Below are 16,063 nucleotides of genomic sequence, written 5' to 3' on the forward strand. Positions count from 1 at the left end.
TGGGGCCCACCAGCCTCAGAATGGAATAAGGATATCCTGTATTGGGGAAGATATATTGACGATTGTTTTATGATTTGGACAGGTACATCAGACAGACTGCAGGAATTCCAAAAATATCTTAACGATAATGACCAAAACATAAGATTTACCATGGAATATGACAAAGAAAGATTACCATTTCTAGACGTTGAATTTTACATTGAAAACAACACAATCCAAAGCAGATTATACAGAAAGACCACAGCATGTAATTCTTTAGATCAGACTAGTAACAGGTTATGACAACTGGGCCACTGTCTTACGGAAAAGTTTGAATAAACACTGGCATCTACTCAGTAAAGACACAACACTAAACAAATACATTACGGAAAGACCGACACTAACATATAGGAAAGGGACAACATTGAGAAACATACTGAGCCCTAGTTATCCTCAAACTACAAAAACAAGCACATGGTTAAAATATCCAGGCTTCTTTAGCTGTGGAATGTGCGTAGCATGTAAGTGGGCTTACAAAAAGATGAAGGAATTCACAGGACCAAACAACAAAAAACACAAAATCTACACTACAATTAATTGCTTGAGTAAATATGTAGTATATGCCCTAGACTGCAAATGCGGGAAAAGATATATAGGAAGCACCAAGAGACCATTAAGAGACAGAATTAATGAACATATCAGGGCAGTAAAACAAGGTGACATGCGCTACCCAGTGGCGGCACACATGTCAATCTGTCCTGCGCAAACATCCAGTCACTCATTCCAATATTTTGGAATTGAACATGTACCTATCCACCCTAGAGGAGGAAATAGAGAACTAACACTACGAAGAAGGGAAGCTATTTGGATAATGACACTTAAAAGTGTAGAACTGGGTCTCAACATCGATCATGAGTTACATTACTTTCTAGGCACATGAGCAAGACATGATCTGATAGCAGAACAATAGGTGCAAACAATGACCAGCAATTGGTGAAATTTACAAGCAAGCACTAATTACAGTCATTAACACGTATGAATATTGCTTATAATGTATTATATGCCTGTACTGTTGAATGTTGATGTGGGCCACGTAATGGCATCTGACACTGTTCTGAGCCCATTTTGAATGGAGAAATCAATACAATAGAAACTGGACCAAAAAGATTGTTTTAAGTTTATGAAAACTATTAGACACACACACAATATGGAGAGCACCGAAAACTGTTGTGTATAACCACAAAATAGGAATCACGCCTCAGTAATATTGATAGATATTAGCACGGTAGCCAACTACGAAATATTGAGAATGCAAAAGACGATATTAGTCAACATTAATTTACCGCTATACCAGTATCATTATTATCACCCTCAAAATTAAAAACAACCGAATTTAATAAAAGTAAGATATAAACGTACACACAAACTAACAACATTCTTGATAATTACTTTAATATAAATTTAGACATTATTACGAAAATTATTCCCCGAAATAGTGTGGAGGGCCCATTCATTCATTAATATAGTAGGTAGGCTAATATGGCCGCCGAATCAACAACAGCGTAAATCCCAGAAGATGGGACTTGGATACGTAAACACTAAACCGGAAGTGAATCGTCACTAGACGCACGGAGCACTTCCTACTCTGAATATATGGCGCCAAACTTTTCAAAATAATCACTGCAAGATAGAAACAGCAGACGGGACGTATTACTCTCCGTCAAAAACAGCGGCTCAAAGGTAACGACCGAATAAAACACGGGCGGGATAATTGCCTAGTACTTTAAAGGGTAACCTTAAATATAGTCTGCACGGAAGAGATTTGGGTATCGAAGTGAGATTAACTAAAGAACTTAAAACGATCGCAATTCTAATTCTGACTCGGTAAATGGGAAGTAACACTGGGTTTGCTGCGTGGGGAGCACCTTACAAAAACGGCGGTCTGGTTTACAGAATCAAATGGCCGATCTATTCATTCACAAGGGTAGAATAAAGGGGAGCACTTATAAAAATATGAAAAAATATGTGAAAACCTTTTCCCCCACTACTGATTTGGAGAAATTTACCTTTTAGATAAAACAGAATATGAATGACCTTTCAACATAGTGAATGGAAGGGTCTAATTAATTAGATACATTATTCGAAAACATATACTAAAGCTCTATATATGTTTCACAGCTGCAAAATACCAAACCAATATTTTGGTGTCTACAACAATAAGAAGATTTCCGTATATCCAAGACATCCTAACAAGAACCCCTTCGAGGGTTGGAATTATCACCTCGCAAAATGTAAGTAGCTATATAATTATAATAAAGATCATACAAATAAAATAATAATACAAGGACAACAAGGAAGTATAATTATGTTTCCGCATTCCTTCTATACAGAACAATACGACACATTGGAGAATAGGTACCGAAAGCATGATTCATTTATATGCATGAACTCACGAATCTAAAAATAGCGTTAACGCTCACAGAAACAGAGCTAGTATTCACAAATATTGCGGTTAAATCACGTGCATGCCACCACGTAAAATAAAGGTAATAATACACGATCACGGGTCTCTCCATTTCTCTTAATGGGCTCATACTCCTTAAAATGTTAAAATATATGAAAATTCCCAATGAATGAAAGTAATCTAAGCACTATAAATACGACCATGCACTAATTGTTGTAAGTCTAAGCACACCATCAGCCTAGACCTGAAAAAGCTATAGAATATTGTCAAAAAAATGTCTAAACTGGAAGTATTGTATTACAACATCACCCCTTTTTTAACAGCCTTGAAAAAGTCGGGGGTTACATTCCCCACAACGACGAAACACGTGTCGGCTGTGACGTCTCCTGAAATAAAACTTCAACCATCCTGAATAAAAGGACTGAAATTCAGTTTTTTATGTGTCAAATGTATGGTGGAAACACATGTATATACGTGCATTATCTTATAAGTGTGTGCTAAGGAGAATCAAGCAGCTTGTGGCATTTGCCTAACCAGAAGAGGATAGTGGTTCTCTTCTCCTTTTAGCACCACTGAAAAAACATAAACCATAGTACCTACAACTAGGCAAGGTGTACACTCCTCTATAGCGCCAGTACCTAGTAACATTACCACTAGCCCAGTAGTAAAAACATCCGCCCAGGCCTATATAGCACTTTCTTATAGGATATAGGAGTAGTAAGAGGGGAGTTAAAGAGGAGCATGATGACGCTTAGAACAGATAGTTTGGTCATGTGTCAAAAGCAGACGAGGGGCTTTAGGCATTAAGCAACATAATACCCAAGTGCTTCCTGATATAGATGTTTTTTGACCTTTCCCATACATTTGAAAGTCTGCTTCAAGGTAAATCTGGGGCTCTCTATTTTCAGTCTAACAGTTTGAGTTGGTAATTTAATGCATATCCTCATCTTAAAATGTGTTTTTAAGTCTATAACTACATGCTGAAACATTTAAGAATGGAGAGAACTGAAGAAAGTGCAGAACATCTCCCTGGATGGCTAACATTTGTTTGGTGCAGAACATGGGGCTTAACTTAAGTAGGGCGAATTGTGTTTGTCTTTATGTGCACAATTTTTAGTTGAATTACTTGCGTCACCTGTATGTCTTAGTAAGCACTGAAATAGCGGTCCCACCAGGGGTACCTAATAAAGCTGGAATGTGGTAGAACATGCTACTAATCTCAGATGGGAGTATACCCTATTGAAGAAAATATTACTTTCACAAGCGAAGGAAGGGTGTGGGTCTGTGTAGTGATGGTGTGGTAAGTGAAGAGTATGATGGTAGGATTAAGTGACTTGGGAAAGATAAAATACAAAAATGATGCAAAAATGTAGGGAGAAACAAGAAAGTAGGCTGCTTGGAAGGAAGTGGAGGAACTTAAACATGCAGAGTTAAAAATAGAAACAAGTCTGTTGTGAACTTTTTAGGCCTTGCTGCAGGCATCTTTCTTGCTGTTAGTTCCTCGTGCAATCAGCTTTTCAAAAAGTGCAAGTGAAATACAGACCGAAAGGAGATTTGTATCAGCCTCCTTTTGATGTTGGCTTTCATGTCTTTTTTATGGTATGACATTGCTTGGATGGGCTGATCAAGATCATGGCTTTCATGTATGGTTGCATTTGTTTTCCTGTTACATGTTGGTGAAGGAACATCAAGTAGTCTTTCTGTTAGACTACAGCCCTGTTTGCTCTTTGATATATCTACTTTGATAGCACAATACTGTTGTAATTGTTGGTTTATGACTGTTTTGCTTTTGCTTAGGATGTGCGCCTGTTTATATATCTTAGCCTGTCATGTAAACATATGCCATTCATCAATCACCCTTGAATGTACATTTGTTTTGGTTTGCTTTCATAATAGGATGTTGGATTTACAGCCAAAGACATGTGCAGACAAATGCCTATGCTATGAAAATACTGTCACTGTGTAACAATTATCTACTGCTATCTGTGTCTATTCAGTTTAGCACTTACAATGCAACCTTCTGACTCATTTTAAAAACAGTTATAACAGTCTTTTTTTAGATCCCAGTTAACTCTGCTATTGCAGTCCTTTTTGTGAGTAGGACCTAGTTGCAACTTCCCTTGATTAGATTTTCGTTCAATGACAGATGAAGGAAATATACTCAAATTTAACAAATTACTACCAAACACCTTAAGTAACAATCGGACCCAATAGTCTGAATAGTCAGACCGATTGTCTTTGCCAATGCTTGTCATTCTTGTGCTGTATATTTCTAAACTATTGGCTCATTTTTTGCTGCACCTTTACAGTATCTAGAGTTTTGTGATAAAGTGGTTTTACTGGAGGATGGCAGAATACGCGAAAAGGGAACGCACAAGGAGTTAATGGATGCAAACCGACGATATACTCAGCTCCTTCAGCAATTCAACACGACTCAATCACAGGTATGTGAATTCTTGTTTTTCTTTAAAAACCTTTAGATGCTTCTCTGAAGACAACACTTGGTAATACATGTGTGTTTCATAATAGGTCTTAAATTTCTCTAAAGAGGAAAGATAGCCCTAAAAGAGGAATGACTAAACGATACCCCGCTCTTCGTTCGCAACCATCTTTCTTTTTGTGATTCGCTACTGTCCTGGGAATACCTGAGATTAATGGTAGAATGACACAAAGTATTCTGTTTATTTACCTTTTTTTAATAAAAGGGCATAATGAGGAAATGTCTCTAACTCACTTCGTCTGTTCAGAAGAAATAACTCTCACAAGCATGTGTTTTTTTAACCAACTTGTCCATTTAACCAATCCTCTTACACTTCTGAAGCATACTGTAAATAAGAGAGGTAGCCTCACTTCAGCCTTTTCAGTGCATATCACACAATCCCCGAGTCTATGTGCATTTAAAAATAATTCTTTGAAACTGAAACTTTTCCTATGCTATACTTTTCAGACTTCACTTGGCGTGTCAATCACCATGTAAGCAGTCCTTAAGTAACAGGCATAATAAGCCACAAGTAGTTAAACAATCCATGAAATGTGTTAAGTACTCTTTTTGCAATACTTACATGTGATGTGCTGCACTGTTTGTTAATTTTTTCCTCTAACTGTAAGCTAGTTTTTTTTTAAGTTTTCAATTCATGTGTACTACAATATTTCTCCAAATAGTGGTGTTTTCTCTTCCGTATCTGATGTGGTTGATCATAAAATGCAACAAGAATTTTAGTGGAGCATTGTAACAAATTATATCTGTGGATTATTATTTAGGATGAGTGATCATCCACCTCAAGGAAGTACAAAGTATACAAGGAAGAACACTAACGTTTCTGTGTGAACCCTGAAAGTCACTAATTTACCCCAAGCTCGGCCCCTTGGTATTTTTGGTATTTATGGCATAAGGCAGATTGGCTTAACTTAGTGCAATGCATAAAGTATTTTGCAGTACCAAAACAGTATTAAAGTGAAAACACTCAACAATAAAACGTTATCGTGGAAAAAACACGAAAACAACAAGTATCCAATGTGAAGGACCGAAGATATAGTATTTAAAGTTTTGAGTGAAAATATCACCAAACAGCACTAAGCGCCAATGATAGTCGATGGTCTCTATAGAGCAGGACCTAGGTGGACTTTTAGGCTGACCAATATGGATCTTGGGGTACAAGACACTAAGCGGAACCACACGATCATGGATTTTACCTTAAGACTTAGGCTGCAAAAATTAGGAAAAGGTCCTCTAGCGGGGCAAGGTAGTAGGCTGTATCCGACAAAGTGGATGTGAAGTTGTATAACTGTTGGGCGAGCTCCCACTGAAGCTGTCGGTTTAGGTGGGAATAGCTCAAAGGAGGAGACATTCTGATTCCCATCCACCAAATTTCAACGATCCCCAGATACTTTTCACACCTTTCCCTGGTCCAGATTTCTTGTTGGGACTTAAGGGCCGATTAAGGTTTAGGTTTACTTTCTGACCGCGTCATTACAATGCTGGCGGTCAGAAACTAAACCTGCCGGTCATTCCGGCCGCCTTCCGACTGTCTCAAGGAGCCCGTCGGCCAGTCTGAACTGGCTTGTAGTCCCAAAGGACGGGCCTTTCCGCCCTTGGGATTACGATGCACAGTTTCTGGCATGGTTTCCATGCTGACCTGTCTGACATGCAAACCATGTCAGGAAGCATTTTTGGGGGGCCCCAGCATGGCCCTCTTGGGTGTGCGGCCTCTGGTTAGGTGCCGAGGGGGTACCTATGGGAATTCTGAGAACTTCTGAGAATTTAGGAAGTATCTGTCTCAGTGTAAAATCTGGCTCCCCAAGAGACCCTGCTCCTCCTAAGGTGTTGGGGTAGAGCTTGGAGATTCTTCAGCCATATATCAGGCATGTCCTTGAAATCTCATTCTCCTCACATACGTTACCAGTAAATTGGAAAAGTGCTGTGGTTCTGCCCATTAGGAAGAAGCCAAATGTCAGCCAGGATATTCTAGAAAACCTGCGGCCCATCTCGTTGCTGCCTTATTTGGCTAAGGTAGCAGAGAAAGTGGTCAATAGACAGCTTATGGCGCATTTAGAAGTGGCTAATCTCCTACACCCCTCTCAATCAGGGTTTCGGGCAGGATATTCTACGGAAACAGCGCTGCTGAGGGCCACGGAGACCATCAGGCAGGGAGCTGATGCGGGACACACCATGGCACTGATAATGTTAGATCTCAGTGCAGCGTTCAACACTGTGGCGCATTACACCTTGCTGCAGTGTCTGAACAGAGGAGGTGTCTCTGGTCCAGCTCTGAATTGGTTAAAATCTTTCTTAGTAGGTCGCAGTTTTCAGGTTAGAGGAGGGACATCTCACTCAGAGGACATTGTATTGGAACAGGGGGTTCCTCAGGGCTCGGCCCTGAGTCCCACTCTGTTTAATTTATATATGTCTACACTGGCAGAGATTGTGCAGGCCTTTGGGGTGGAGATAGTCTCCTATGCTGATGACACCCAGCTGCTGATCTCCTTATCCCAAGCACCTTCGGCTGAGGCATCTAACTTTAGAGCATGTATGCAGGAGCTTGCCTCCTGGATGAATAAGAACTGCTTGAAGTTGAATGGAAGTAAGACGGAGGTGCTGGTGGTAGGGGGGGATTATTCCCGTTGGACTTCAGAATGGTGGCCGCCGAGTCTGGGACCCACCCCCGTACCTTGTACTGAAGCCAAAAATCTCGGGTTATGGGTAGACCCCTCCCTCTCTTACGACGGCCAGATCCGTTGTTTAGTGGGGAAATGTTTTGGAGTCTTAAGAACCTTACGTAAAACATTAGATCCTCTCCCTCTGGATGCCAGGCAGACGATGACACATGCTCTCATCACATCCCATCTTGATTACGGAAATTTACTATATCTGGAAACTTCAGCCAGGAATTTGGGAAGGTTACAGGTTCTTCAGAATGCGACAGCATGGCTGGTTCTGAGGCTGCCCAAAAGAGCGGCGTCGAAGCAAGCCCTTGAGTCTCTCCATTGGCTCCCTGTTAAAAAAGGAGTCCTGTTTAAGTCACTACTTACATGTCACCGTATCCTCCAGAACGTGGCTCCGCCATATCTGGGGAATTTGGTCACCAGGTATGTACCAGGAAGGTCCCTTAGATCCTGTGGGACCGGGCAGCTGGTAGTTCCTAAGATAAAGAAGGCGAGAATGGGCGGTCGCTCTTTTCGTTTTTTAGCAGCCCAAAACTGGAACAAACTTCCTATATCTCTTAGGGTAGGAAGGTCGGAAGCGAACTTCAGGAGACTACTTAAAACTCATTTGTTTACTGTATAGTTTTCTTTTCTGCTGGTGGACTGCTCTCCTGAAAGCCCTCTCACCCATAGCGGGGACACGCCGAGATAGCGTAACCAGGCGCTTTATAAATTTCTTTTATTAGGTGCCCTCTGTTGATCCCTGCACCCCGAATGAACTGCACCTCCCATTTCCCTATGGTAGCATGTATTATGACTGGTTTATGGCCGTAATGCATGCTCCTACAGGGAAATGTAGGAATGTGACCGAACAGTGTTCAGTCACATCCTAATAAGGCGGTCGAGATTAGTCTCAAATGAAAAACCTTTTTCCTAGTTGGAAAAGGCATTAGACCATATCCGATAGAGAACCCCATGAGGTCAGACACGTTCTTGACAAGGGCCTGCTGAGACAGTTTTTCTTCTTTTGTGGGATGAACCTGTTTCTTCAGCTCATCAAAGTCACGCTTTCACCAGATCAGCTCTAGTGGTTTGTCCGAGTCCTGCTGCTGATGGAAGTAAGAATTTTTCTCAGTCCCAAAACTTTGCAGGAGTAAGTCACATTTTCCTCAGCTCTTCACCTAAGACTTGCTATCTCTATGGGAGACTCTTAGAACTTTAGGCCTTGGGCAGAGTCCCGTGCAGCTCCTGTTGCGACTGGCAAAATGGGAATCCAGGAAAAAGTATTTTTTCACCTTTTTGGGTCCCTGTAGTAACACAGGAGATCAGCCTACTGACCCTTGGGTGTCCACTCTTTTGTTGTAGGTATTAGAGGGCGTAGATCCAGTCACTTAGGATGCCTCTCAGGTTACAGCACTCAGGGTCCAGTCCTGTACTGAAATTCCGCAGGTCCAAAAAGTGTTCTGAGGTGGATTCCTTGAAGTGCCATTTTTATGATACAAAGTACACAATGAGTAGGAGTAATTTCTGGCCCCTCCCCAAGCTATGGGTAATACTAAACACTTCTGAGCTGTTATTTTGCCCTTCTGCAAAAATGCCACAATGTACCTTACTGCTAAAATTCAAGATAGGGGAACTCTTCATCCCTTGTATTGAGCCTTTGCATGCCTCCAAAGATGTGGCCAGGGAAATGAGCAATCCCATCCCTTGTTCCTGCTCCAGCGTAGTTTTAAGGGAATCTTCCTTTCTGCCAAGGGTTGAAAACCCCCAACTAAAAACCCAGGCTATTAGCACTGCTGTTGGAGATGTTTTCATACCTCATTTCTAGGGAGACACTGGCCCACCAGCAGTCCTAGGCCAATTCTAGTTAGCCTAACTGTGGCTCAAGCATCAAAAGTGTAACTTCCTAAATGTTCCTTTCCCCATATATTTGATAAAACTCTAACTTCAACAATGGAATAAATGGAATAAATATGAGAAATAGACTTTGAATGAAAATTCTACCTGTTTCCTGTCAAAATATGCAAATTAAAGTTTATAATCTTTTGACATATTCCTAGATCAAGCTGTAGTCCTGCCAGTGAAAATAGTCTTCCAGTGCTGGTCACTGGAGGAACATGCCATCTTTAGTATTGCACTTGTTCAATTTTGAAATACCAGACACCCTACCTTGTGGCAACAAGGTGTACTTTAGGGTGAATTATAAACAGTTAAAAGCAAGGTTTACCGCCTATCAGAAACAAGTACTTTGGCAAGTTTGGTAGTAGGTTTTTAAGCTGTTGTGGGATGGCTACATATGATAGACCTAAAACCATGATTTACAGGCTCACTCTGCAGATGGCATCAAAGACGTTGAGGTTCACAGGTGGTATTTAAATTCCAAGCCCTTAATGCATGTTCTACACCACATAATGCAGACTTTGTAGGCAAGTTAAATATGTAAATCACAGAATCCAGTCAATTTAGCCAGGTTTATAGGGGAAGTACCAGTACTTTAGTCTTGTGTGACAGCAGTAAAGTGCACCAAAATAGGCAGGGCAAAAATTGTGGTGAAAACACACTATAGCTGGTAATTTTCTACAATCTTCATAATGTTGAAATACCCGTTTGTATTGCTAGAAGTGAAACCTGGGGATCTTTACACATGAGCGGTAGCAGGATGCCCCCTCACCGTTAGGAAGGATAATATTGCAAGCAATTAAATGCACTCTGGGGATTTTGTTTAAGTTATGTCCATGAACCTAATAAGAAGGTTTTCAATGTGGCTTCCGTTTTGCTACTGTTTCATCACAAACTTATGTATTGGAGAAAGAACTCTGATAGGGAAGTGCTAACAAACAATGAAATCCATTTTTTAACCATCTTTTGCCCTCTTGTTAGTGTTGCATTATTGCTAAATTCACCTGTTTGCCAAACTATTATCACTATTTACTGATGTGTCTTGAAATGTAATTTATAATGAATGTTCCAGTAATTGGAAATTTGGAATAGAGCATTTTAATTGCTGGTTCATATTTTAGGAGCTCTATTTTCCTTGAATAGCTTAGCCTTTTATAAAGACATGGTGCTATTTGCTAATCCCCTTTGCACATTTTATTTTACTTTGCTTTCATGTAAAGATGCTGTTGGATTTAGGCATTTTTATTCTCGAGGTAAAACGTGTGTTCACATGCACTTTCCTAAAGAATGACAAAAATAAAATGATGCACTATATGCAAAATAGGCTGTGGAGGCCTTTTAAGCTCACCACGTACAATGCAAACGTCACCTTCTGACTCCTTTTTATAACATTATTTTTTGAAGGCTGAGCTTAAATCGCTTTAATGAGTTCTGTTAAGCACTGTGGACGTTTGGTATTATTATAAAGAAAATCTGCATACAGGCAATTTAAAAAAATAAATAAAATTTGCACATTCATTTTTTTATATTGTATGTTGTCATTTGCAAGCAACAAACATAGTGTCAGTGTAATATATAACAAACTATATAACAAACTAATCATTTAATTTTTGTATTTATTATTTATCCAGAGAGAAGCGCATACCATTATATTACATATTGTTGACATAAACTTAGGGAAGAACATACTTTAGAGAATAAATACATTACATTATCTACAGATTCCATATATAGTTTCTTAATAGAGAAAGGCTATAAAAAAAGTCATCAGCTTAAAAATATATAGCAGTAGCCCCATATTTCATACATAGTACCATAGCTAAAAGAGATATAACATATAAAAGGGAGAGGGACGGCTCACTTTACTTGATTAATTATTTGATTTAGCATATTGATATTTAAGAGCTATTAAAAACCTGAGGCGAGCAAGTCTCCATAGCCAAGGTCTTGAGTCAACCAATCAGAGAAAGGGAACTAGATCTTTCGTCCCCACTTCCTAGCCTTTCTGCCCTTAGAGTTATATAAAGTTCTTTCTTGGTTATATATGCCCATTTCTGGATCTTTCCATCTTGTTGCAATTAACAACCTGTCAACTGCAGCAGAAATAAAGATAAAGTCATTTAGGGTCGAGTCTAATCTAGTGTTATTATACCCGAGTAACATCATGAGTAGGCTGAGACAGATCTTTCTCCCAAAAAGTTTCTCCAAGAATGTCTTCAAGCCATTTTTTAAGGGTTGTAGCATATCGCAACTACAAAACGTGCAGCACCAACTCCACATCAGGGACACTTATCATTTTCTCTTTTACCCCACCCAAAAGGTTTCGCCGGGTAAAGTATAAATAAAAAATTGTCTTATAGTGTTGAACCTTCAAGTTTGCTGAGAAGAAGATCTTTCAGACTAATCTAATTGACATATGTAGATCTGTATCACCCCCTCTAATTTCATAGCCCATTTTGTTTCAGTCCTTTCAAGATCATTTGGCATACTGTCCAGTAAAACATCTTAAATATGTCATATCTTACAGTCAGTATGATTAATCGCCTCTAGAAGGGGGATTTTATTTATCCCAAAAAGGTCTGGCCTAATTTGGTTAAAAAACTTGTTGCTGCCGGTCAAGAGAAGCAAAAAACAGAAGGATAGAGAGAGGACTTATCAAGGTCCCAAAGAAAGAATCAAGTGGTGTTTGTGATGTATCTTCTGGAAGGGAAACAGAACCTTTAAGAAGAAACAAGCACTGTCATTCGAGTCGTCACTTCACTGCATAGACTCGTTTAGTCATAACAACCACTACGGAGGTTTGTTTTTCAAATCAGGAGATACGGTATAATCAGGAAACACATCCTCAGATTCGAGCCTTGAGAAAGCCCAGGGGGGCAAACGTACGTCGGCTGCTGTTGCTCTTCATGTTGTGAGAGGTCAAATATAGCAAACAGAAGGACCTGTTTCAAGATCCTTTTTTCATTTTGAACCAAAAGGATATTGATCTGTGGCAAATGGATATACATTATGTGACAATTTTCCACTGTACTTCCGAATTTTGTCTTTGTGTTTGGATAATAGTTATAACGACCTGGTGTGCTTTGGTGTATTTTGGTTCAATATTGTTCTAGGCTATCCAGTCCTAGTGTAAGCATACCCTGATGGGTGGGTAGTGTGACACCATAGGAGCACCCTAAAAAAACATTTGTTTGGAATGATCTAGAAAAACCACTGTAACTGCATGTGCAGATCGTAGGGCAAACCCACAAAGCTTTTGAATGAATTGGTTAAAAAACTCCTTTGCTTGTACATATTTAAAGTATGAGCTGGCAGGTATACTGAAGTCCTGTTGTAAATCTAAAAATGAGCACTACTGCCTTGATAAGAATACATCCCTGATCCTAGATCCTAGTGAGGCCCGATTGCTCCCATTGCCTTCTAATTACATTGTAAAAGAGAGATGGGAGAAGCGGAGATCGCCACATAGGTGTATATTTGTTTTAACTAGGAATCTTTATTATTTTTCGGACCTTACCCCAGACTTTCCAGGCATTAATTATGCTCTTAATTCATACTTTTTTGGACCAGCTTGGCTCTAGTTGTCTGAGAACACCTAATCTTTCCATATTGCCATATAACATTTATAAAGATGGAATCCAATTTCTTGAGTATGGATCCTTTAATCTCTCCGGGCCTCGATCTGAAAAGATAGAGTATCTTTGGTAGCATTACTGTTTTAACAATATTAATCCTGCCAATTATTGATATAAGTTTAACCCATGTATATGCTTTAAATATGTGGGTATTTTAGTAATTATGGGATTAAAATTAATATGACTGATTGTGTCTACTTTAGGATTGGTCCTAAGCGCACGAAATGTAGCAGTATCCACTCGATGAGTATCAGAACAGTGAATATTCTCTGTGCAACTAATTTACGTCTTCTCCCGATTAATAAATATCCTGAACATCATCTGTATTTCCAAGCCATAGCTTCAACCTCCTTCATTGCACTCTCAGGATCAGTAGTGTCATAATCATTCATAGTAACCCGATAATTGCCTGATTATGTAGAATTTGCTCAATAAATTGGCTAATATAGAGAGAATATAAAATTGGAGAGCAGCAACACCCCTTTCTTGTCCCTCTGGCCACCTCTATTCTTCCAGAATCTTCACCCCTTAATTGAAGTCTGGCATACGGATCTATGTACATTGCATTAATATTGGTAATCGTTCGGTGACCGAATACCTTTAACTCTAAGACACCTCATTGATATTTCCACGCTACCTGATCACATGCTTTTTCCTCATAGAGGAGGATCATAGCCATCTGACACCCAGTCACTTCAGCAATATCAAATAGAGGGATATCATGCCTTATATGATCAGTTGTTCTCCTTCCCGGCATAAATCCATGTTGCCATGGTATGATCAGTTGTTCTCCTTCCCGGCATAAATCCATGTTGCCATGGTGTGACCAGGTGAGCTATGATCTTCCCTAAACATACCTCTAAGATCTTAGAATATAATTTGGTATCAGAATTCATAAGGGATATTGGTCAGTACGAGGTCGGACTATGCAAGGGTTTGTAATTTTTAGGGAAAATAATGATATCCATACTTTTCCAGGATTCGGGATGCAGCCCACTCTGTTGTACTCCTAACAACAAATCTAAAAGAAAGTTAGCTAATTCTGTTTGAAACACCTTATATACCTCCACTGGTATTTTATCAGGGCCCGCCCTTTCCCTGAAGCAAGTTTGTGTAATACATTTAATACTTCTTCTAGTGAGATGTCAGCCTCCAATTCCTGCAGAGTGGGTTGGTCTATGATTCCACCCAGGTCTAACCCCTAGATTAACTCAAGCCCATCCACCTGACAATCATTCTTATATAGATCTCAATAAAATTCTTCAAATACGCATAGAATATCATTAGTATCAGTTGCAAATGACCCATCTTTTCTTTTAATTGATACATTATAGTTCCTAGTTGCTTTCTGCATTGTGCGTAGAGCTAGAAGTTTCCCAACTGAGTCACCATATTCGTAGATCTCGTTCTTGAGTCTAAAATCCTTTTGCAACCTTATGGGTATAATAACTGTTTATCTCTGCTTTTACCATTGTGAGTTCAAGCTGGATTTGTACTGCATCCAACCCCTGACTAATCCTAACCATATGCTCTTTTTCCAATTTAACTAACTTTTCTAACAAGCTTCTACTCTCGGCCGCCTGATGCTTCCTACTGTGCGCCACAAAGCTAATGATCTCTCCCTTAAGCCTTGCTTTGAAAACATCCCATTTAGTGCCCCGTGGGGCACTATACTTGTTGATATCAAAATAACTAACTAGCCAGCTTCTCATATGTTCTATGAACTCTGCATTCGCAAATAGTTTCCTGTCAAAAGTCCTTTATACTGACCCTTAGAGTTCCCTTGGGCCATAACCTCTGAAACCAATATATTGTGATCTGATGCAAGATTCGGCAATTTCATAATCCCTACTTTATCCAAAATTCTACCAGAAACCAATATATAATCCCCACAAACTATCAGAGAATCTGAACAGGATGCTAGTTCTACCTCCAAGTCTCACGACACTTTGGAGTCATCCTTATTTGAGCCATAAAAAGTGCAGACTGTTAACCCTGTATCCAACTCCACCAATTCCCATCTACCACATTTGTCCACCAATGTCTGCCTAATGTTGTTCCTAGCTAGGATAACACCCCCCTAATATTGGAGCTGTGAGTGGAACATGCCAATAGTGCATAGCCTTTGATTGATAGCATTTCCCTCCTACCCCTTGGGATATGTGTCTCCTGTTGGCATATTATATCAGGGGCTACTGATCTTAGAATCTCGGCGACCCTTAACTGCTTGGCCTTATCATTCAGCACACCCACATTAACTGTACATATAGTTATTCTACCCATTTGGCATCAAAAAAGTTTGCAGTGTATTTATTCTCTTAATCCTACTTTGTCAAAATTTAAAAAAAACTTCTTTGTTCCTTCTCTGGATTTAATTATTATTATTCCTTTTTTCTTTTTTACCCTGCTTTCCTCACCCCCAAACCCCTATCCACCCGTACCCCTGTCACCATCATCCCTTCCACCCCCTCCTTCCCCAAACACCTCCTCCTACCCTCTGCCCCTTCCTCCCCAGCCCTGAGAAATGTACAGACCGCTTATTGGTCTGTGTGTGAGATAAGGGTAGCCTCTCCAACCAATGGTCGATCATTAAAGACAACTAACAGCCATTCTTCTCCTACCCATTATCTAATTTGTGGTAAAGCTCCACTTATACAAAAGATTACAAGCACAAATTCCCTTATCAAATGTTTTTTTTGGTGTGAAAGCATTAAAAGAGAATAGACAACAAGAAAAGAAGAAAAGAAGCATCATGTGAAATGTGGATAATTTAAAGAGAAGATAGGAGCACTGCCTCCAATAGCCAGAGGAGTCTCATGCTTATACTCAAGTCTCCATTAAGAATACCTTTGCTTTAATTTCTGAAGTGAAGAACCGTGTCTGTCTCCCCAGATCACCTTCAGACGTGCAGGATTACTTAGATATGTTGCAGCGCCCTTGTCCT

At 39.7% G+C, this 16,063-nt stretch overlaps 1 protein-coding gene across 1 annotated transcript in view; it reads left to right on the plus strand.

Moving 5' to 3' along the window:
• The window catches only part of LOC147677796 (ATP-binding cassette sub-family C member 12-like), a 1,047,046-nt gene that overhangs the window by 622,935 nt on the left and 408,048 nt on the right, over positions 1–16,063 (plus strand). The window contains exon 16 of the mRNA XM_086945450.1: positions 4,753–4,887. Coding sequence (XP_086801576.1) covers positions 4,753–4,887 — 135 coding nt within the window. The remainder of the gene's footprint in view (positions 1–4,752; positions 4,888–16,063) is intronic.

This window comes from Lissotriton vulgaris, chromosome 12, assembly GCF_964263255.1.
Source record: "Lissotriton vulgaris chromosome 12, aLisVul1.2, whole genome shotgun sequence".
Lineage (NCBI taxonomy): Eukaryota > Metazoa > Chordata > Amphibia > Caudata > Salamandridae > Lissotriton > Lissotriton vulgaris.